The 21,328-nt window shown below is 42.5% G+C and overlaps 1 protein-coding gene across 2 annotated transcripts in view; it reads left to right on the plus strand.

Annotated features, from left to right (window-relative positions):
• LOC110488546 (AF4/FMR2 family member 2) overlaps positions 1 to 21,328 on the plus strand; it is a 175,226-nt gene that overhangs the window by 78,156 nt on the left and 75,742 nt on the right. For both annotated transcript variants that reach the window (XM_021560781.2, XM_021560782.2), the window contains 4 exons: positions 575 to 619; positions 16,494 to 16,580; positions 17,607 to 17,643; positions 17,877 to 17,931. In XM_021560781.2, coding sequence (XP_021416456.2) covers positions 575 to 619; positions 16,494 to 16,580; positions 17,607 to 17,643; positions 17,877 to 17,931 — 224 coding nt within the window. The remainder of the gene's footprint in view (positions 1 to 574; positions 620 to 16,493; positions 16,581 to 17,606; positions 17,644 to 17,876; positions 17,932 to 21,328) is intronic.

A 21,328-nucleotide genomic window follows, 5' to 3' on the forward strand; every position in this document is an offset into this window, starting at 1 on the left:
ATGGCATTACCATGGCTTGTCATTTGTTCCACTTGTAATACTGACATTATTGCAATTACTGCGAGTACATCAGGCATCTTCGTTCTGTATGCAATTAAAAGATGAGGTATTGTTTTCTCAATTACAAATGAAATACAATCCTGGCCCATTCCAGGCCTAGGATTCATCTGACCCAGTCTGGGGCAGTGCTGGTCTGCTCCAAGTCTGGGTTGAGGGGGTGAGCTGTTGGCTGGCTGGTACTGTGTGGTTCCCTAAGACCCTTTGTGAGTCATTAAGAGTGATGTCATCCCCTAGCAGTCATCTCTCTGACTGAGAATAGATGGGCCTATTTGTCCTCTCTGTCTGTGAATAATAAATACCACTCAATATGGATATGTGTTTTCTATGTCTACGAATGAAAATATCAAATATTCTGGGGGTTTTCTTTATTTGATCTGTTGTTCTTTGTTGAGATGGACTTCAGTTCACCCTTTACATCAGAAGCGCTCTCAGAACCTTTTGGCTACTTTGAAACAATCTTTTGTTGTCTTTTCTTCCTCTCCCTAACCAGTATTTTTATTCTGTGTGTGTGCAGGTCAGCCTGTCCAGTGACTCCAGCTGTGTGGAGGAGATTCTACGGGTAAGTGAGATTCACTTCCTTTCTCTGGCCTCCGTTAATTACACCTGGTTACGCCTCAGCTACTGTTTGCACACAAAGCCACTTTTCCATCCAGAGACTGGGGCTCCCAGGCAGAGAGAAAAGAGAAAAGCCTCTGTGATCTTACTATAATGGGCCCTTGTATTCCAATACAAATCTGATAAAATTAATCAAGGGTGAATGCAGCCAGGCAAATTTAGATCCTAGGTGTGTGAAAGGCGCTTTGACCTTCTTGCACGCAGAGACGCAGTCTTTTGTTTAGAAATCAATTCTGTGCTTAATAGCCTGTACAGAATTTGAATGTAACGTGCGCTGGGACCATATGAACTGAAAAAGGAATTGCCTTTTTAGATGCAAACATATAGGCTGCCTTTTCGGTGAACTTTGACCTTTGTAGCAGGTGCTGATTGGATCCAGAGTGACATACAGGTCACAGAGGGACAGACCAGAGTGAATAGAGATGCTGGGTGGGCTTTAGGGCAGGGTTGGTTATTAGTGGTGCGCGGGTCAGCTGTATGTCCACCCGCACCCACCCGCGATTGCAATTACCCATCCGCAACCACCCGACTATATGTGATAAAGTTAAAAACTGAGGCCCACACCCGAACTCTAAACCGCTAATATCGAAAATGTGTTGTAGGCTACAGTCAGAGCCGCCAGAACAAATTTTCAACAGGGGATGCAGGATTCTTTTTGCCTGATTTTACAAATGTTTCTTCTTGTAATTAGATGCATGGGGCTTCTCTTCTGTCATTATACATTGCTAAATAAACCCTTGCTCACCAGAATAATGTCATAAATTGATAGAATGAATGCGTCAGTCTTGTTGACATTGGTAGAGTTCTCTCTGTCATCTCTGCTTCTTTCACAGAGAAAATATATTCAGAGGAGAAAATGCAAGAACCTCCAAAAAAACTAGAAAGATTTTCTGTTCAAAATTCCCAAATAACATCAGTTTGACCGGTTGTAAGGAAATTGAAGGTTGTGAAAACGACCCAACTGATAAGATTTCAGTTCGGCTTGTATGCATATTTTATGTGGTTGAAATTCTAACAGATTTTATGATGCTGCGAAAGATAGCACCTCTACAGATGGAATACTGTATAACTGCACATTCGCATTCTCTCAAGATGCTGAAAGAAAGAAACCATATTTCTCCATTCTTGTTCCTGAGTCAAAATTTAACATCATTTTACTGCAAGTAATGCTTAATCCTGCAGGAGTTAATATTAAGGCTATTTGAGAGGTTATAGACCTACAGTCAGTGTCCAGATTTCAGTTTACATTTAACCCATCTGAACAGTAAGTTACAGCTCCCTTGACATGCCATAGGCCTGTTTGAAGTCCTTGTCTTGGGTCTGTCGAATTTGTATAGTTCCTCACAATCATCACACATAACAGCCAGCACTGCTATCATCTTTCCCAAACTTGACTTCATTTCGCAGCTTTTCTCTTATTGAGTTAAGCTCTGACATTGTCTTTTTTGCCAATGTAAACTTTTTCTACCCAGTTCTCAAAAGCATTTGGCGATTGGCTTGTAGAGTATTTGGCCCGCGTACAGTTAGGCCCTAAAGCTTAGGCTTACACACTAATGCCAGATAAAAATAATGAAAGAAAATCTCAATGGAGCCAATAGCTAGAGATCCCACAAGAATGATACATTTATAAAAAAATATTGAATTACCCCTTACCCACCCGTGGATATATCTGTGGGGACTGCAGGTTATGAGTCAACCCGCACTAGCGGTTATGACAGTGAGTCAGGGACGCTCATTGATACCCTTGTATGGCTAAGGGGGATGCAGTGTGTTTGGTACCAGCCCAGCCACTGCATCACCGTGACGACTGACCTCCAGTCATGAACCCCTGCAGCCTCTCCACTGCCTCAGGCAACGGCAGTACAGTAGACATCACGGTAACCAGTGGAGGACTATGCACTTCCACCAACCGAACGACCAAACGGCTGAGTTATGTGGACCTGTCAAACATGGGAACCCTCTGGGAGGGTGATGATGTCAAATAATAGTTGCCGGGCAACTGGCAGTATGGCCATCAGGTGGAGTGAGTCATGATGGTGGGGCCCAGCGAGGCAAAGCGGAGTTTATAAGAGAGAGAGAGCCACGCTGCCATGTGGCGTCAATGCCACACTGCTGGCTACAGTAGGGAGGGAGAAAGACATGGAGAGAGTAGTGATTCACAGCCGTGACTCAGGAGTCACTCAGACTCACAGGAGAGGAGCAGAGCAGCCTGGGAGATTCTAATACCGCCGCAGCCTTTTCAAATCCTCACGCTGTGAACTGCTGCCACTTTAGCAAGCCTCTCTAAGTTCACTCACTCATCACTCACTGGCTGGAACGTCAAAAGACAGGATTCAGCTGAGAATTTTTTTGAAAGATCAGAATGTCTAAGACGTGAAGTGCCTATGAATGACACTCTTCATACTTGGAAAATGAGCTAATGGAACAAATAGAGATACCAAGCTCCAATCCTCTGCTATTGACAAGCACCCAGATCATGTGGACCACTTAAAAAGTGCCTGATCTCTTAAGTGCATATCTTAAAGGGATAATGTTCTCTTTGCTCATACAGTCTCTAACCCAGATTTTCTACGTTTATTCTCATGCGAGGTGTCAGGTGAAGCACCGATAGATTAGAAATGGTTGATTCATCCCCCTCAGATACAGATGATTGCATTCCTCAACGAGAGGAACATTTATGTACATTTATGTACACAGGCACACATTTTGGTATCCATTTCAGTTATCCAATATTTTGACCTCGAATTGAATAGGATTAGAAAGGCAAATGTCAAGTTTACAAACATAATGTAATTATTACATTGTCATTTATTTTTTATTATAATAATACCACTTATGTAATGTACATATCATTCAATATACAGCATTTATTCACTACATTCATGAAGATAGCATTGCATGATTATTTCCAATAGAAGGGAAAGTACATGCTCTTCCATGCTCTTCCATGTACTACACTTGATGTATGAGTTTAAGAAAAATCTACAACAAAAGCCAGAGGAATGGGTGCATTCATTTAAAAGCACATGAGGTGGCCATTGTTGTATCCACACTGTGGATGGCTTATTTAGACAGCATGTCATGCTAGCATGATGGCAACACACACACACACACACACACACACACACACACACACACACACACACACACACACACACACACCAGGCCCAGCATGAATAATGACAGGTACTTCTCCCTGCGTGACACAGTCTGCCACTATGTATCGGCTGCTGCCTGCCTGCTCTCTCTGTCTCTTTCTCTTTTTCTAACTCTCTCCTCTCTCACTCTCTCTCTCTCTTCTCTCTTCTCAGACAGAACATAACAAGGGGGAGTGGAAGCCTGTTCTGGGTGGGCCTCTCAGCCCTATTGCCTTTCAAACCTCTGTTGTGACAGCCTGTGTGACTTTTTGTGACCAATGGCAATGGATCAGATTCAATGACCTGGAGTTTGTACACTAAGCTCTGATATGATACTGAGGATGTCAATATCCCATGATAATTTCCCCCCTTCAACTGTGGGCACTTGTGAGAGATTGCCAAAACAGTATAGTGATTTATCTCTGTGGGGAAGTATATTTTTTTGCAATAGTATTAATGATTTAACAGCCAATCATTTCCCTGAAAGAAATGTGACAAACATTTCAAATATTTAGCACATGAGAATATTATCAAAGACTCCAGGTAAACAGATGGTGTATGCTTAGAAAAATGATCCAAACTGATTAGAAAGTGAGCTTTTGGCTCCCTCGCCTATCTGCACTGTGCACGTGGTGTGTGCTTGTGCCTGCGTGCTTGTGTGCATCTGTGTGGTATATTATAAATAGCAGGCATGTGTTCTCCTTCATTGTTGCTGATGAACAGGAAAGCTGCAGATTCATCATAACCTGCGGTAACTTTCCACCCTGATAGCACAATGCACGGCCATCTGAAAGGTAATACTTCATATATAACATTATCGCCGAGGTGGCAGGATCATATTCCTAGCACCTCATCTGTCTACCTCCACCCTCCCACCCCCCTGCTCTCCACCCGCTCTCCTCTCGGCAGCCCGGGAGGTGACCCGGCTGATGTCACTCTCTCCATAGAGAGAGAGAGGAGGAGGAGGCCAAGCCAACGTTTAGAAGGAAATTAACTCTATAAACCAGAGGCCTTATAAACAACAGACCTCAATAAATTACCTGATCCACAAACTTGGCTCTCTACACACACAGACTTTCATTTCCCCATCTTATTGAGATGTAGTTAAAACATGTCATGAACTCAACAGGGTCACTGTGTTACTCTGGGGAATTTGGGATGAAGTGATAGAGGGATAGAGAGATGAGTGATATAAATGAAAAGGATTAGATAGAGAGATGTTGTGCATATGCATCTTTATCTCTGTGGCTGACAGTTCAACAGTAGATCATACGCCTGTGTGATGGGTCTGTCTGAGTGCATTAATAGGAGAAGTTGATCTGTTAAACCACATGACATGGGCGACAAGTGCATATTGTACTGTGGGCTACACCACAGACTGTATAACACCACAGGACAATGACAGTAACTCAGACTCAGATTGGGATTGGACATACAGTGACAAGAGAAAGTATGCAAACATTTTGGAAATACCTGGATTTCTGCATAAATTGGTCATGAAATTTGATCTGATCTTCATCTTGGTCACAACAATAGACAAACACCATCTGCTTAAACGGATAACACACAAACAATTATAAACATTCACAGTGCAGGGTGGAAAAAGTATGTGAACCCTTGGATTTAATAACTGGTTGACCCTCCTTTGGCAACAATAACCTTAACCAAACGTTTTCTGTAGTTTCGGCTCTGACCTGCACAATGGTCAGGAGGAATTTTGGACCATTCCTCTTTACAAAACTGTTTCAGTTCAACAATATTCTTGGGATGTCTGGTGTGAACTGCTCTCTTCAAGTCATGCCACAGCATCTCAATCGGGTTTAGGTCAGGACTCTGACTAGGCCACACCAGAAGGCGTATTTTCTTCTGTTGAAGCCGTTCTGTTGTTGCCATTCTGTTGTTGCTTTACTTCTGTGTTTTGGGTCATTGTCCTGTTGCATCATCCAACTTCTGTTGAGCTTCAATTGGTAGATAGCCTAACTTTCTCCTGCAAAATGTCTTGATAAACTTGGGAATTCATTTTTCTGTCAATGATAGCAAGCTGTCCAGGCCCTGAGACAGCAAAGCAGCCCCAAACCATGATGCTCCCTCCACCATACTTTATAGTTGGGATGAGGTTTTGATGTTGGTGTGCTGTGTCTTTTTTTCTCCACACATAGTGTTGTGGGTTCCTTCCAAACAACTCAACTGTAGTTTCATCTGTCCACAGAATATTTTGCCAGTAGCGCTGTGGAACATCCAGGTGCTCTTTTGCAAACTTCAGAAGTTGGGGAATGTTTTTTTTGGACAGCAGTGGCTTCTTCCGTGATGTCCTCCCATGAACACCATTCTTGTTTAGTGTTTTACGTATCGTAGACTCGTCAACAGACATGTTAACATGTTTCAGAGATTTCTGTAAGTCTTTAGCTGACACTATAGGATTATTCTTAACCTCATTGAGCATTCTGCACTGTGCTCTTGCAGTCATATTTGTAGGATGGCCAACAGTGCTGAACCTTCTCCATCTGTCTTGCTGTGAACTGATGAACATCAAGGCTTTTAGATATAGTTTTGTAACCCTTTCCAGGCAGCGCTTCTTGTGAATAGCAAACTCAAATTTTGTGAGTGTTTTTTATCGGGCAAGGAAGCTCTAACCAACATCTCTAATCTCATCTCGTTGATATGACCCCAGGGTAGCTGACTCCTGACTCCAATTAGCTTTTGGAGAAGTCTTTAGCCTAGGGGTTCACATACTTTTTCCAACCTACAATGTGAATGTTTAAATTATGTATTCAATATAAACAACAAAAATAAAATAATTAGTGTGTTATTAGTTGAAGCATACTATGTTTGTCTATTGTTGTGACTTAGATAAAGATCAGATTAAATTTGATTACCAATTTATGCAGAAATCCAGGTAATTCCAAAGGGTTCACATACATTTTCTTGCCACTGTACCTCCAAGATTTAGAGAAAGACAAAACAATTCATCCCTAGACTAAAGCGTTTTAGAAGATGGTCAGCTGAGAATATTATTCCAGTGTGTATTTATTTAAACACACACAGGTTTTAACCAATGGTCTGTCTTGTCGTCACAGGGGTGCAAGACTAAACAGTTGGTGACCCTTGCTCTGCTGTATTTCGATAGCCCTGTTTGGTTTGGGAGCCATGCTCGGCTGCTTTTAATACATTTAATTTGCAACTCAAAGCCTTGCGAGTGAACAGCCAGCTCCCCACTGCCCTAACTGCATCTCACACAAATGAATGGATCGTGTGTGTTTCCCAGAAGGCAGTAATATTGGTGTTGTTGGGGGGAAAATAAGGATAACTTAGTGAAATGTCTAAGTATGTGAGATTGTAATATTATTAGCCGAGAATGTTGTTGTTTACTTCCAGACTTGGATAGTGGGTTTGATAACTACTACTGTGACAAATGCGCTCAACCACACAGCGAAAACCAATTGCTTATGTTGTCTTGATCTTCGTAGGGATATCCAAGTACATGGTTTTAATTTGATACTCTAGATCATAATATTTAATTGACACATTGTGCAACTCTGAAATGTGAGTATCTATATTCGGGATAAAGTTTAGTCTGACAGATGAAGGCAGTTGTTTCATTTTCATTTGACCCTCCCAAGTTCAAAACAGACCTAAATCAGATTGTGCAATCATGGTAACTTAAGTGTTTTGTGAGACAGAGTGTATGGACTGTATTTAATAAATGAGGAGAAAGCGTGTGTGTATGTGTGTATGTGTGTATGTACAGTATGCATGCAGTTTGTGTGTCAAGCTGTGATCTTCGGCATACTCACTCATATGCTCACTGAAAGACGACAACCTCTGCCAGCTCATAACCTATCTCTCTCTGTTTCTGTCACACACACACAATAGTGTGGTGGAGAGTATACGCAGGTATACACCGTATACCCACTTATTTTTCAGTGGGCATTGCGAATATTCACCTCTTAATCCCCACAATGGGTATCAAAGTAGTGTAGTGGAGGTATACACCATACCAATTTATAAGTCTGATCAGAATGGACTGATCAGATCAGAATGTTAATCTTAAAATGTTGATAGACTATTATTTCTTCACATTTTAGGCACAGCAATGTGCACACGGTGGTGGTAGGCCTACGCACAACTGTTCCAAAATGCAATTTGCGGGGAAACTGTTCTAAATGGGTACATACAGTCGTGGCCAAAAGTTTTGAGAATGACACAAATATTGATTTTCACAAAGTTTGCTGCTTCAGTGTCTTTAGATATTTTTGTCAGATGTTACTATGGAATACTGAAATATAATTACAAGCATTTCATAAGTGTCAAAGGCTTTTATTGACAATTACTTGAAGTTGATGCATAGGGACAATATTTGCAGTGTTGATCCTTCTTTTTCAAGACCTCTGCAATCCGCCCTGGCATGCTGTGAATTAACTTCTGGGCCACATCCTGACTGATGGCAGCCCATTCTTGCATAATCAATGCTTGGAGTTTGTCAGAACTTGTGGGTTTTTGTTTGTCCACCCGCCTCTTGAGGATTGACCACAAGTTCTCAATGGGATTAAGGTCTGGGGAGTTTTCTGGCCATGGACCCAAAATGTTGTTCCCTGAGGCACTTAGTTATCACTTTTTCCTTATGGCAAGGTGCTCCATCATGCTGTAAAAGGCATTGTTCGTCACCAAACTGTTCCTGGGTGGTTGGGAGAAGATGCTCTCGGAGGATGTGTTGGTCCCATTCTTTATTCATGACTGTGTTCTTAGGCAAAATTGTGAGTGAGCCCACTCCCTTGGCTGAGAAACAACCCCACACATGAATGTTCTCAGGAAGCTTTACTGTTGGCATGACACAGGACTGATGGTAGCGCTCACCTTGTCTTCTCTGGACAAGCTTTTTTCCGGATGACCCAAACAATCGGAAAGGGGATTCATCAGAGAAAATGACTTTACCCCAGTCCTCATCATTCCAATCCCTGTACCTTTTGCAGTATATCAGTCTGTCCCTGATGTTTTACCTGGAGAAAAGTGGTTTCTTTGCTGCCCTTCTTGACACCAGGCCATCCTCCAAAAATCTTCACCTCAATGTGCGTGCAGATGCACTCACACCTGCCTGCTGCCATTCCTGAGCAAGCTCTGTACTGGTGCTGTCCCGGTCCCGCAGCTGAATCAACTTTAGGAGACAGTCCTGGCGCTTGCTGGACTTTCTTGGGCGCCCAGAAGCCTTCTTCACAACAATTGAACCACTCTCCTTGAAGTTCTTGATGATCCGATAAATTGTTGATTTAGGTGCAATCTTACTGGCAGCAATATCCTTGCCTGTGAAGCTCTTTTTGTGCAAAGCAATGATGACGGCACATGTTTCCTTGCAGGTAACCATGGCTGACAGAGGAAGAACAATGATTCTAAGCACCACCCTCCTTTTGAAGCTTCCAGTCTGTTATTCGAACTCAATCAGCATGACAGAGTGATCTCCAGCCTTGTCCTCGTCAACACTCACACCTGTTAACGAGAGAATCACTGACATGATGTCAGTCTGTCCTTTTGTGGAAGGGCTGAAATGCAGTGGAAATGTTTTTTGGGGATTCAGTTAATTTGCATGGCAAAGAGGGACTTTGCAATTAATTGCAATTCATCTTCATAACATTCCTTGAGTATATGCAAATTGCCATCATACAAACTGAGGCAGCAGACTTTGTGAAAATGTATATTTGTGTCATTCTCAAAACTTTTGGCCACGACTGTACAAGCAGTTTCATGTAGAGATGGAAATATCCATTAGAAATAGGGGAGATCTAAAGATGCAAAAATCATCATAGGTTGCTAATATGACTAAGGTAATGGCTTTGGCTGCTAGACAATTAAATACATTTTGAAGAAAACCAATAGAACAGGAAAACACATGAGGATGTCTTTATAAAATAATTGCTTCCACGTTTCTGCGGTGGGATTTTGTCTATAGGCTACTTTGAAGCAATGTAAGATATGCCTCATAATATGAAGTTAAATGTCCATGTTTCAAACAATTAAGAAACAGGGAAAATATAGTGATGCTAATGATAGGCCTGACCGTCTTCTGGTAGTAGAAAAGACTTTCCCAAAAACCTTCTCAACAAAATGTTAACGAGATACAAAGTAGCATACTTTTTTAACAACGCTAGCCAATCAACTCTTCACTTGAATTAATCTGTATATATATATATATATATATATATATATAGCATCTTACTTTCTCGTGTTCTTCTTATTTCCTACTTTTATTTATTGTGTGTGTTTCAAATCAAACTTTATTTGTCACATGCGCCAAATACAACAGGTACCGTGAAATGCCTACTTACAAGCCCGTACCCAGCAGTAGAGTTCAAGAAAGAGTTAAGAAAATATATACCAAATAAACTAAAGTAAAAAAATAATTTAAAAAAGTAACAAGGTCGAGGCTATATTTTTATTTGTTTTTATTTCACCTTTATTTAACCAGGTAGGCTAGTTGAGAACAAGTTCTCATTTATAACTGCGACCTGGCCAAGATAAAGCAAAGCAGTGCGACACGAACAACAACACAGATTTACACATGGAATAAACAAATGTACAGCCAATAACACAATAGAGAAAAAGTTTATATACAGTGTGTGCAAATGAGGTAAGGTAAGGGAGGTAGACAATAAATAGGCCATCTTGGCGAAATAATTACAATTTAGCAATTAAACACTAGAGTGATAGATGTGCAAAAGACAAATGTGCAAGTAGAGATACTGGGGTGCAAATAAGCAAAAAAATATATAAAAAAATATATATAACAGTATGGGGATGAGTTGGATGGGCTATTTACAGATGGGCTATGTACAGGTGCAGTGATCTGTGAGCTGCTCGGACTGCTGGGGCTTAAAGTTAGTGAGGGAGATATGTGTCTCCAGCTTCAGTGATTTTTGTAATTCAATCAAGTCTTTGGCAGCAGAGAACTGGAAGGAAAGGTGGCCAAAGGCTACGGGGGTGACCAGTGAAATATACCTGCTGGACAGCGTGCTACTGTGCTGCTATGGTGACCAGTGAGCTAAGATAAGGTGGAGCTTTACCTAGCAAAGACTTATAGATGACCTGGAGCCAGGCGACGAATATGAAGCGAGGGCCAGCCAAAGAGAGCATACATGTCGCAGTGGTGGGGCTTTGGTGACAAAACAGATGGCACTGGGATAGACTGCATACAATTTGCTGAGTAGAGTGTTGGAGGCTATCTTGTAAATTACATCGCTGAAGTCAAGGATCGGCAGGATAGTCAGTTTTACACGTGTACGTTTGTCAACATGAGTGAACAATGCTTTGTTGCAAAATAGGGAGCCGATTCTAGATTTAATTTTGGATTGGAGATGCTTAACTTCTTATGGGCAGGTGGAACGGTAGCATCCCACCTGGCCAACATCCGGTGAAATTACAGAGCACGAAATTCAAAAATACCATATTCAAATTTTTAACATTCTTGAAAATATATGTGTTATACATCAAAATAAAGCTTAACTTCTTGTTAATCCAGCCGCTGTGTCAGATTTCAAAAAGGCTTTACGGCGACAGCAAACCATCCGATTATCTGAGGATAGCGCCCCGCATACAAACACATGAAAATCATATTTCAACCAGGCAGATGCCCACAAAAGTCAGAAATAGCGATATAATTAATGCCTTACCTTTGAAGATCTTCTTCTGTTGGCACTCCAAAATGTCCCAGAAACATCACAAATGGTCCTTTTGTTCGATAATGTCCTTCTTTATGTCCCAAAAATGTCAATTTATTTGGCGTGTTTGATTCAGAAATACACCGGTTTCATCTCACCCAACGTGCCTACAAAGTATCTAATATGTTACCTGTAAACTTGGTCCAAACATTTCAAACAATGTTCCTAATCCAACCCCAAGTACCCTAAAACGTAAATAATCGATTACATTTAAGATGGAATAAACTGTTTCTAATACCGGATAAAAACAATGTGAAGCACGCTCCAGTTCCCGCGCACCAAAACAGTGGAGTCCACCTGGAGTGACACTTACAATGAATAGCACTACTTCTTAATTTCTCAAAATAAAAACATCGAACAATTTCTAAAGACTGTTGACATCGAGTGGAAGCCATAGGAACTGGAACCAGGTTTCTCATAAATAGGGTTTCCCATAGAAAACCATTGGAAAATCCTATGACCTCAATTTTTTGTCTTCCCTGGATGGTTTGTCAACGGGGCTTCACCTGCCATATCAGTTCTGTTATACTCACAGACATTATTTTTTGTTTTAGAAACTTTAGAGTGTTTTCTATCCAAGTCTACCAATTCTATGCATATCCTAGCTTCTGGACCTGAGTAACAGGCAGTTTACTTTGTGCACGCTTTTCATCCGGAGGTGAAAATAATGCCCCCTACCCAAGAGAGGTTAATGTGAGTCTGGAAGGAGAGTTTAGTCTAACCAGACACCTAGGTATTTGTAGTTGTCCACATATTCTAAGTTAGAACCGTCCAGAGTAGTGATGCTGGACAGGCGGGCAGGTGCGGGCAGCGATCGGTTGAAGAGCATGCATTTAGTTTTACTTGCATTTAAGAGCAGTTGGAGGCCACGGAAGGAGAGTTGTATGGCATTGAAGGGTCAGAAGCATACAGAATGGTGTCGTCTGCGTATGGGTGGATCAGAGAATCACCAGCAGCAAGAGCAACATCATTGATGTATACATAGAAAAAAGTCAGCCCGAGATTTGAACCCCGTGGCACCCCATAGAGACTGCCAGAGGTTCGGACAACAGGCCCTCCGATTTGACACACTGAACTCTATTTGAGAAGTAGTTGGGGAACCAGGCGAGGCAGTCATTTGAGAAACCAAGGTTGTTGAGTCTGCCGATAAGAATGTGGTGATTGACCGAGTCGAAAACCTTGCCCAGATTGATGATTACAGCTGCACAGTATTGTCACTTATCGATGGCGGTTATGATATCATTTAGGACCTTGAGCGTGGCTGAGGTGCACCCATGACTAGCTCGGGAACCAGATTGCATAGCGGAGAAGGTACGTTGGGATTTAAAATGGAAAGGCAGGGTAGGATAGAACTTATAAAGGCAGGGTAGGATAGATATAGGTCTGTAGCAATTTGGGTCTAGAGTGTTTCCCCCTTTGAAGAGGGGGATGACCACGGCAGCTTTCCAATCTTTGGGGATCTCAGACGTTACGAAAGAGAGGTTGAACAGGCTGATAATAGGGGTTGCAACAATTTAAAAAAGAGCGAGTCCAGATTGTCTAGCCCTGCTGATTTGTAGGGGTCCAGATTTTGCAGCTCTTTCAGAACATCAGCTATCTGGATTTGGGTGAAGGAGAAATGGGGGAGGCTTGGGCAAGTTGCTGTGGGGGATGTTGACCAGAGTAGGGGTGGCCAGGTGGAAAGCATGGCCAGCCGTAGAAAAATGCTTATTGAAATTCTCAATTATTCTGGATTTATCGGCAGTGTTTCCGAGCTTCAGTGCAGTGGGCAGCTGGGAGGAGGTGCTCTTATTCTCCATGGACTTTACAATGTCCCAAAACTTTTTGGAGTTTGTGCTTCAGGATGCAAATTTCTGTTTGAAAAAGCTAGCCTTTGCTTTCCTAACTGCCTGTATATATTGGTTCCTATCTTCCCTGAAAAGTTGCAATTCGCGGGGGCTATTTGATGCTAATGCCAAATGCCACAGGATGTTTTTGTGCTGGTCAAGGGCAGTCAGGTCTGGAGTGAACCACGGGCTATATCTGTTCCTGGTTCTACATTTTTTAAATGGGTCATGCTTATTTAAGATTGTGAGGAAAGCACTAAAAGAATAACCAGGCATCTTCTACTGACGGAATGAGGTCAATATCCTTCCAGGATACCTGGGCCAGGTCGATTAGGAAGGCCTGCTCGCTGAAGTGTTTTAGGAAGCGTTTGACAGTGGTGAGGGGTGGTCGTTTGACCGCAGACCCATTACGGATGCAAGTAATGAGGCAGTGATCGCTGAGATCCTGGTTGAAGACAGCAGAGGGCAGGTTGGTTAGGATGATATCTATGAGGGTGCCTGTGTTTACGGATTTGGGGTTGTACCTGGTAGGTTCATTGATAATGTGTCTGAGATTGAGGGTATCAAGCTTAGATTGTAGGATGGCTGGGGTGTTAAGCATGTCCCAGTTTAGGTCACCTAACAACACGAGCTCAAAAAAGCACGATAGATGGGGGGCAATCAATTCACATATGGTGTCCAGGGCACAGCTGGGGGCAGAAGGTGGTCTATAACAAATGGCAATGGTGAGAGACTTGTTTCTGGAAAGGTGGATTTTTAAAAGTAGAAGCTCAAATTGTTTGGGCACAGACCTGGATAGTAAGACAGAACTCTGCAGGCTATCTCTGCAGTAGATTGCAACTCCGCCCCCTTTGGCAGTTTTATCTTGTCGGAAAATGTTATAGTTAGGGATGGAAATGTCTGGGTTTTTGATGGCCTTCCTAACCCAGGATTCAGACACAGCTAGGACATCCGGGTTGGCAGAGTGTGCTAAAGCAGTGAATAAATCAAACTTAGGGAGGAGGCTTCTAATGTTATCATGCATGGAATCGAGGCTTTTACAGTTACAGAAGTCAACAAATGAGAGGGAATGGGAGTGGAGCTAGGCACTGCAGGGCCTGGATTAACCTCTACATCACCAGAGAAGCAGAGGAGGAGTAAGATAAGGGTACGGCTAAGGGCTATAAGAACTGGTCGTCTAGTACGTTCGGGACGGAGAGTAAAAGGAGCAGGTTTCTGGGCGTGGTAGAATAGATTCAATGCATAATGTACATACAAAGAATGTGAATACAGTTGAGGTAAACCTAGGCATTGAGTGACGATGAGAGAGATATTGTCTGTAGAGACATCAATTAAACCAGGTGAGGTCACCACATGTGTGGGGGTGGGACAAGAGGGTTAGCTGAGGCATATTGAGCAGGGCTGGAGGGTCTACAGTGGAATAAGACAATAATCACTAACCAAAACAGCAATGGACAAGGCATATTGACATTAGGGAGAGGTATGCGTAGCCGAGTGATCGTATACAGCTGGTACCTGTACCGAGTCAATGTGCGGGGGTACAGGTTAGCCGAGGCAATTTGTACATGTAGGTATGGGTGAAATGACTATGCATAGATAATAAACATCGAGTCGCAACAGTGTAAAAAAACAAATGGGGGGTGGCCTTTTGTTCCTAGACTTGGCGCTCCGGTACAGCTTGCCGTGCGGTAGCAGAGAGATCAGACTATGACTTGGGTGACTGGAGTCTTTGACAATTTTTTGGCCTTTCTTCTGACACCGCCTAGTATATCCTGTAGGTCCTGGATGGCAGGAGGCTTGGCCTCAATGATGTACTGGGCCATATGCACTACCCTCTGTAGTGCCTTACGGTCAGATGCAGAGCAGTTGCCATACCAGCCGGTGATGCAACTGGTCAGGATGCTCTCGATGGTTCAGCTGTATAACTTTTTGAGAATCTGGGAACCCATGCAAAATATTTTCAGTCTGCTGAGGGGGGAAAGGTGTTGTTGTGTCCTCTTCACAATTGTCTTGGTGTGTTTGGACCATGATAGTTCGTTGGTGATGTGGGCACCAATAAACTCTCGACCCGCTCCACTACAACCCCATCGATGTTAATGAGGGCCTATTCAGCCCGCCTTTTCCTGTAGTCGATGATCAGCTCCTTTGTCTTGCTCACATTGAGGGAGAGGTTGTTGTCCTGCCACCACAATGCCAGGTCTCTGACCTCCTCCCTAAAGGCTGTCTCATCATTGTCGGTGATAAGGCCTACCACTGTTGTGTCAATAGTAAACTTAATGATGGTGTTGGAGTTGTGTTTGGCCATGCAGTCGTGAGTGAACAGGGAGTACAGGGGGGGATAAAGCACACACCCCTGAAGTGCCCTTACCCTTACCACCTGGGGGCAGTCCGTCAGGAAGTCCATGATCCAGTTTCAGAGGGAGGTGTTTAGTCCCAGGGTCCTTAGCGATGAGCTTTGTGGGCACTATGGTGTTGAACTCTGAGCTGTAGTCAATGAACAGCATTCTCAAATAGGTGTTCCTTTTGTCCAGGTAGTTAAGTGCAGTGTGGAGTGCGATTTAGATTGCATCATTTGTGGATCTGTTGGGGCGGTATGCAACTTGGAGTGGGTCTAGGGTAACCGGGATGATGCTGTTGATGTTTTCGAGTTTTCGAGCCCTGCCCAATCCGACGAGCATCATTCTCATTTACAGCAACAACCTGGGGAATAGTTACAGGGGAGAGGAATGACCCAATTGGAAGCTGAGGATGATTATGTGGCCATGGTGGTGTGCCAGATTGGGAATTTAGCCAGGACACCGGGGTTAACACCCCTACTCTTACAATAAGTGCAATGGGATCTTTAGTGAACACAGACAGTCAGGACACCCGTTTAACATCCCATCTTAAATACGCCACCCTAAATAGGGCAAAGTCCCCAATCACTGCCCTGGGGCATTGGAATATTATTTTTAGACCAGAGGAAAGAGTGCCTCATACTGGCCATCCAACATCACTTCCAGCAGCATCTGGTCTCCCATCCACCGACCAGGACCAACTCTGTTTAGCTTCAGCGACATGCCCGAGGTGGGATGTGTGTGTGTGTGTGTGTGTGTGTGTGTGTGTGTGTGTGTGTCATATGTCTGATTTGAATCCTGTCTGCCCTGCAGGAGATGACCCACTCCTGGCCTCCCCCCCTGACTGCCATCCACACTCCAGGCAAAGCTGAGCAGACCAAGTTCCCTATTCCCTCCAAGGTGAGTTCTATAGTAAGGCCTACACTGTACTGTTAATTGACAAGCACAGTAATACTACTACTAATAGTACTTCAACTATGTTATAAGTGCTAGTAATACTGACACTAGTTAATACTATTATCATAATGATAGAGATGTATGCATTCTGAATGCCTACTGTCCTAGTCAAGAGGGTAATTTCCTACTGTCACTTATTTGTTTGGTAAGCAGTAATCACGTGATTCCTGTGTCAGTCGGAAGGGAAAACAAATCAAGTAAAAGTGGATGTATTAAATTCGACCCAGGGCTATCATCCTTGTGAAAGCCTGTCAGGTTCTGTCACAGTAAAGGACCAGTGAGACACCCATGGCACCAGAGAGAGAAGGAGAGAGAGAGGGAGTGAGAAAGAGAGAGCGTGGGACCCAGCCAGAGAGAGCGAGGAGAGCTTGCAAAGAGCCTCTGCTATTGGCCAAATAGCTATAGGACTTCATTTGTCTGGCTGCATGTGCCGGTCGGATGGACTTTTTAAGGACAAACTCCTGTCAGCACTTCAACCGCACTGTAATAGAGTGTGATTTAGCTATAGTATAATCCATTGTCCTTCAGCCCATTCATCCTCTCCTCCTCTAACTCCCAGCATCTGTATCTCTCCTAGATTTTACTTCCTTTCCTCTCTATTGTCGTTCCCTAGCCTCAAATTCCCCAACGCCTAATTTTGCAGCTAAAGCCCTCTTATTTGTGTCTTAATGGGACATGGTCTGAAACTCATAGCTTGACCCAGCTGACATTCCTAATAATAAGCCTGTGTCTATAAATCCTGATTTAATGGTGCCATCTTTTAACTAAGACATTGTCCTGTCTACTGTAGTCCACTCACCACACTCTGAAAAATGATTGTGTGTCCTATGTCTAATTGTATTAGTGTAAAATCAATTAAGTCCATCAGATGAGCTGTTTCCCTCCCATACTCCTGTATCACCTCAGTGTGTGCTAATGTATTTGATGCACGCCTGTCTTCTTTCTCTCTCGCTCTCTCTCTCTGCTCAGGAGTCACAACACTTACCCTCAGGATACGCTGGACAAAGTAAGTCTGCTTTACATTTTTCCTACACACACATTTCGATTTAATCAGTCTAAAATGATGTTAATAGATGGAAGGCCATTATGCCATGCAACAACTGGAGCCCTGTCCATTTAGGGAAAAATGTTATGCTGTGTGACATATTGCAACAAAAGCTAAATTGATAATAAGCTAGCTGTTGGTCAGGGTTTAATCAAAACCAGCACTCTGACATTTAAATGGAAATTCTTTCGCAGAGCGGTGCAATGTTCCCGGTAACAAGCCTGTAACCAAGTCTGTACCACAGAAGTCGTGAGTATTCATTTGATTAATTATTTTGAAAAAGCCTCGGGGGATAAATGCCACCATGGTTTCAGCTTTGTTCCCTTGCAAAACAAGTCCCTGCAGAATTCCCAGCTGAGAGGAGTGTTCATCACAAACAAACAGAGCAGTTGGCATTCTCTCTCACTGTTAACCCGTACCCTCCTTGGCCTCTCCTATGCCACCCTGCACTCCTCAACAGCACAGCACTGACAACACTGCCTGTCTCCCTAGACACGCAAGACCTGGCCTACACTCAGTTTAGTTAGTGTCAAACACAGACCTAGTGAGTTATTTTTGGTATTTTATTAGGATCCCCATTAGCTATTGCAAAAGCAGCAGCTACTCTTCCTGGAGTCCACACAAAACATGAAACATAATACAGAATGACATCAAGAACAGCTCAAACTACATACAAAACAATTGAAGGCAAACATAGCCTACATATCAATGCATACACATAAACTCTCTAGGTCAAATAGGGGAAAGGCGATGTGCCACGAGGTATTGCTTTATCTGTTTCTTTAAACTTGATTTTCTGTTTGTTTGAGCAATATGAGATGGAAGGAAGTTCCATGTAATTAGGGCTCTATATAATACTGTACGCTTTCTTGAATTTGTTCTGGATATGGGGACTGTGAAAAGACACCTAGTGGCATGTCTGGTGGGATAAGTGTGTGTGTGTCAGAGCTGTGTGTAAGTCGACTAGGCAAACCATTTGGGATTTTCAACACATTAATGTTCCTTATAAAAAGAAGAAGTGATATAGTCAGTCTCTCCTCAACTCTTAGCCAAGCGAGACTGGCATGCATAGCATTTACAGTTGAAGTTGGAGGTTTACATACACCTTAGCCAAATACATTTAAACTCAGTTTTTCACAATTCCTGACATTTAATCTGAGTAAAAATTACCTGTCTTAGGTCAGTTAGGATCACCACTTTATTTTAAGAATTTGATATGTCTGAGAAATAGTAGAGAGTTTTATTTATTCCAGCTTTTATTTTGTTCATCACATTCCCAGTGGGTCAGAAGTTTACATACACTCAATTAGTATATGGTAACATTGCCTAATTTTTTTTAACTTGAGTAACTTTCGAGTAGCCTTCCACAAGCCTCCCACAATAAGTTGGGTGAATTTTGGCCCATTCCTCCTGACAGAGCTGGTGTAACTGAATCAGGTTTGTAGGCCTCCTTGCTCGCACACGCTTTTTCAGTTCTGCCCACACATTTTCTATAGGATAGAGGTAGGGGCTTTGTGATGGCTACTCCAATATCTTGACTTTGTTGTCCTTTAAAGTGTTTTGCCACAACTTTGTCCATTTGGAAGAGCCATGTGCGACCAAGCTTTAACTTCCTGACTGATGTCTTGAGATGTTGCTTCAATATATCCACATAATTTTCCTACCTCATGATGCCATCTATATTGTGAAGTGCACCAGTCCCTCCTGCAGCAAAGCACCCCCAGAACATGATGCTTCCACCCCCTTGCTTCACGGTTGGGATGGTGTTCTTCGGCTTGCATGCCCGCCCCTTTTTCCTCCAAACATAACGATTGTCATTATGGCCAAAACAGTTCTATTTCTGTTTCATCAGACCAGAGGACATTTCTCCAATAAGTACGATCTTTGTCCCCATGTGCAGTTGCAAACCATAGTCTGGATTTTTTAAGTACATTTTGGAGCATTGGCTTTTTCCTTGCTGTACAGCCTTTCAGGTTATGTCAATATAGGACTCGTTTTACTGTGGATATAGATACTTTTGTACCTGTTTCCTTCAGCATCTTCAAGGTCATTTGCTATTGTTCTGGGATTGATTTCCACCAAAGTACGTTCAGTTATAGGAGACAGAACGCGTCGCCTTCCTGAGCAGTATGATGGCTGCGTGGTCCCATGGTGTTTATACTTGCATACTATTATTTGTACAGATGAACGTGGGACCTTCAGGCATTTGGAAATTGCTCCCAAGGATGAACCAGACTTGTGGAGGTCTACTATTTTTTTCTGAGGTCTTGGCTGATTTCTTTTGATTTTCCCATGATGTCAAGCAAATAGGCACTGAGTTTGAAGGTAGGCCTTGAAATACATCCACAGGTACACCTCCAATTGACTCAAATTATGTAAATTAGCCTAACAGAAGCTTCTAAAGCCATGACATAATTTTCTGGAATTCTCCAAGCTTTTTAAAGGAAATGTGATACAGTGAATTATAAGTGAAATAATATGCCTGTAAACAATTCTTGGAAAATGTACTTGTGTCATGCACAAAGTAGATGTTCTAACCGACTTGCCAAAACTATAGTTTGTTTACAAAAAGTTTGTGGAGTGGTTGAAAAACAAGTTTTAATGACTCCAACCTAAGTGTATGTAAACTTCTGACTTCAACTGTATATCAGCCCTCTGATTACAATTAAGAGCAAAATTTGCCATAAAATTTGCAGCTGCAGCTTAACTAGGTCTTTCCTTGCAGCACTGGACCACACGACTGGACAATTATATTTGACAAAACGAGAGCCTGCAGAATTTTCTTTTTGGAGTGTGGTGTCAAAAAATCAGAGCATCTCTTTATTATGGACAGACCTCTCCCCATCTTTACAACCATTGAATCTATACGGTTTGACCATGACCGTTTACAATCTAAAGTAACTCCAAGTAATTTAGTGTCCTCAACTTGTTCAACAGCCACACCATTCATTACCAGATTCAGCTGAGGTCTCGAACTTAAGGAATGATTTGTATCAAATACAATGCTCTGAGTTTTAGAGATGTTCAGGACCAATTTATTACTGGCCACCCATTCCAAAACATACTGCAACTCTTTGTTAAGGGTTTCAGTGACTTCATTAGCTGTGTTTGCTGATGCGTATATGGTTGAATCATCAGCATACGTGGACACACATGCTTTGTTTAATTCCGGTGGCAGGTCATTGGTAAAAATAGAAAAGAGTAGAGGGCCTAGAGAGCTGCCCTGTGGTACACCACACTTTACATGTTTTACATTAGAGAAGCTTCCATGAAAGAAAACCCTTTGAGTTCTATTAGATCGATAGCTTTGAATCCACGATGTGGCAGAGGTTGAAAAGCCATAAAACACGTTTTTCAACAACAGGTTATGGTAAATAATATCAATGGCTGCACTGAAATCTAACAGTACAGCTCCCACAATCTTCTTATTATCAATGTCTTTCAACCAATCATCAGTCATGTGTGTCAGTGCAGTACTTGTTGAGTGCCCTTTTCTATAAGCATGCTGAAAGTCTGTTGTTAATTTGTTTACAGAGAAATAGCATTGTATTAGGTCAAACACAATTTTTTCCAACAGCTTGCTAAGAGCTGGCAGCACGCTTATAAGTTTGCTGTTAGAACCAGTAAAGGCCTTTTACCACTCTTG

Source organism: Oncorhynchus mykiss, chromosome 14 (assembly GCF_013265735.2).
Source record: "Oncorhynchus mykiss isolate Arlee chromosome 14, USDA_OmykA_1.1, whole genome shotgun sequence".
In the NCBI taxonomy this organism is placed as follows: Eukaryota; Metazoa; Chordata; class Actinopteri; order Salmoniformes; family Salmonidae; genus Oncorhynchus; species Oncorhynchus mykiss.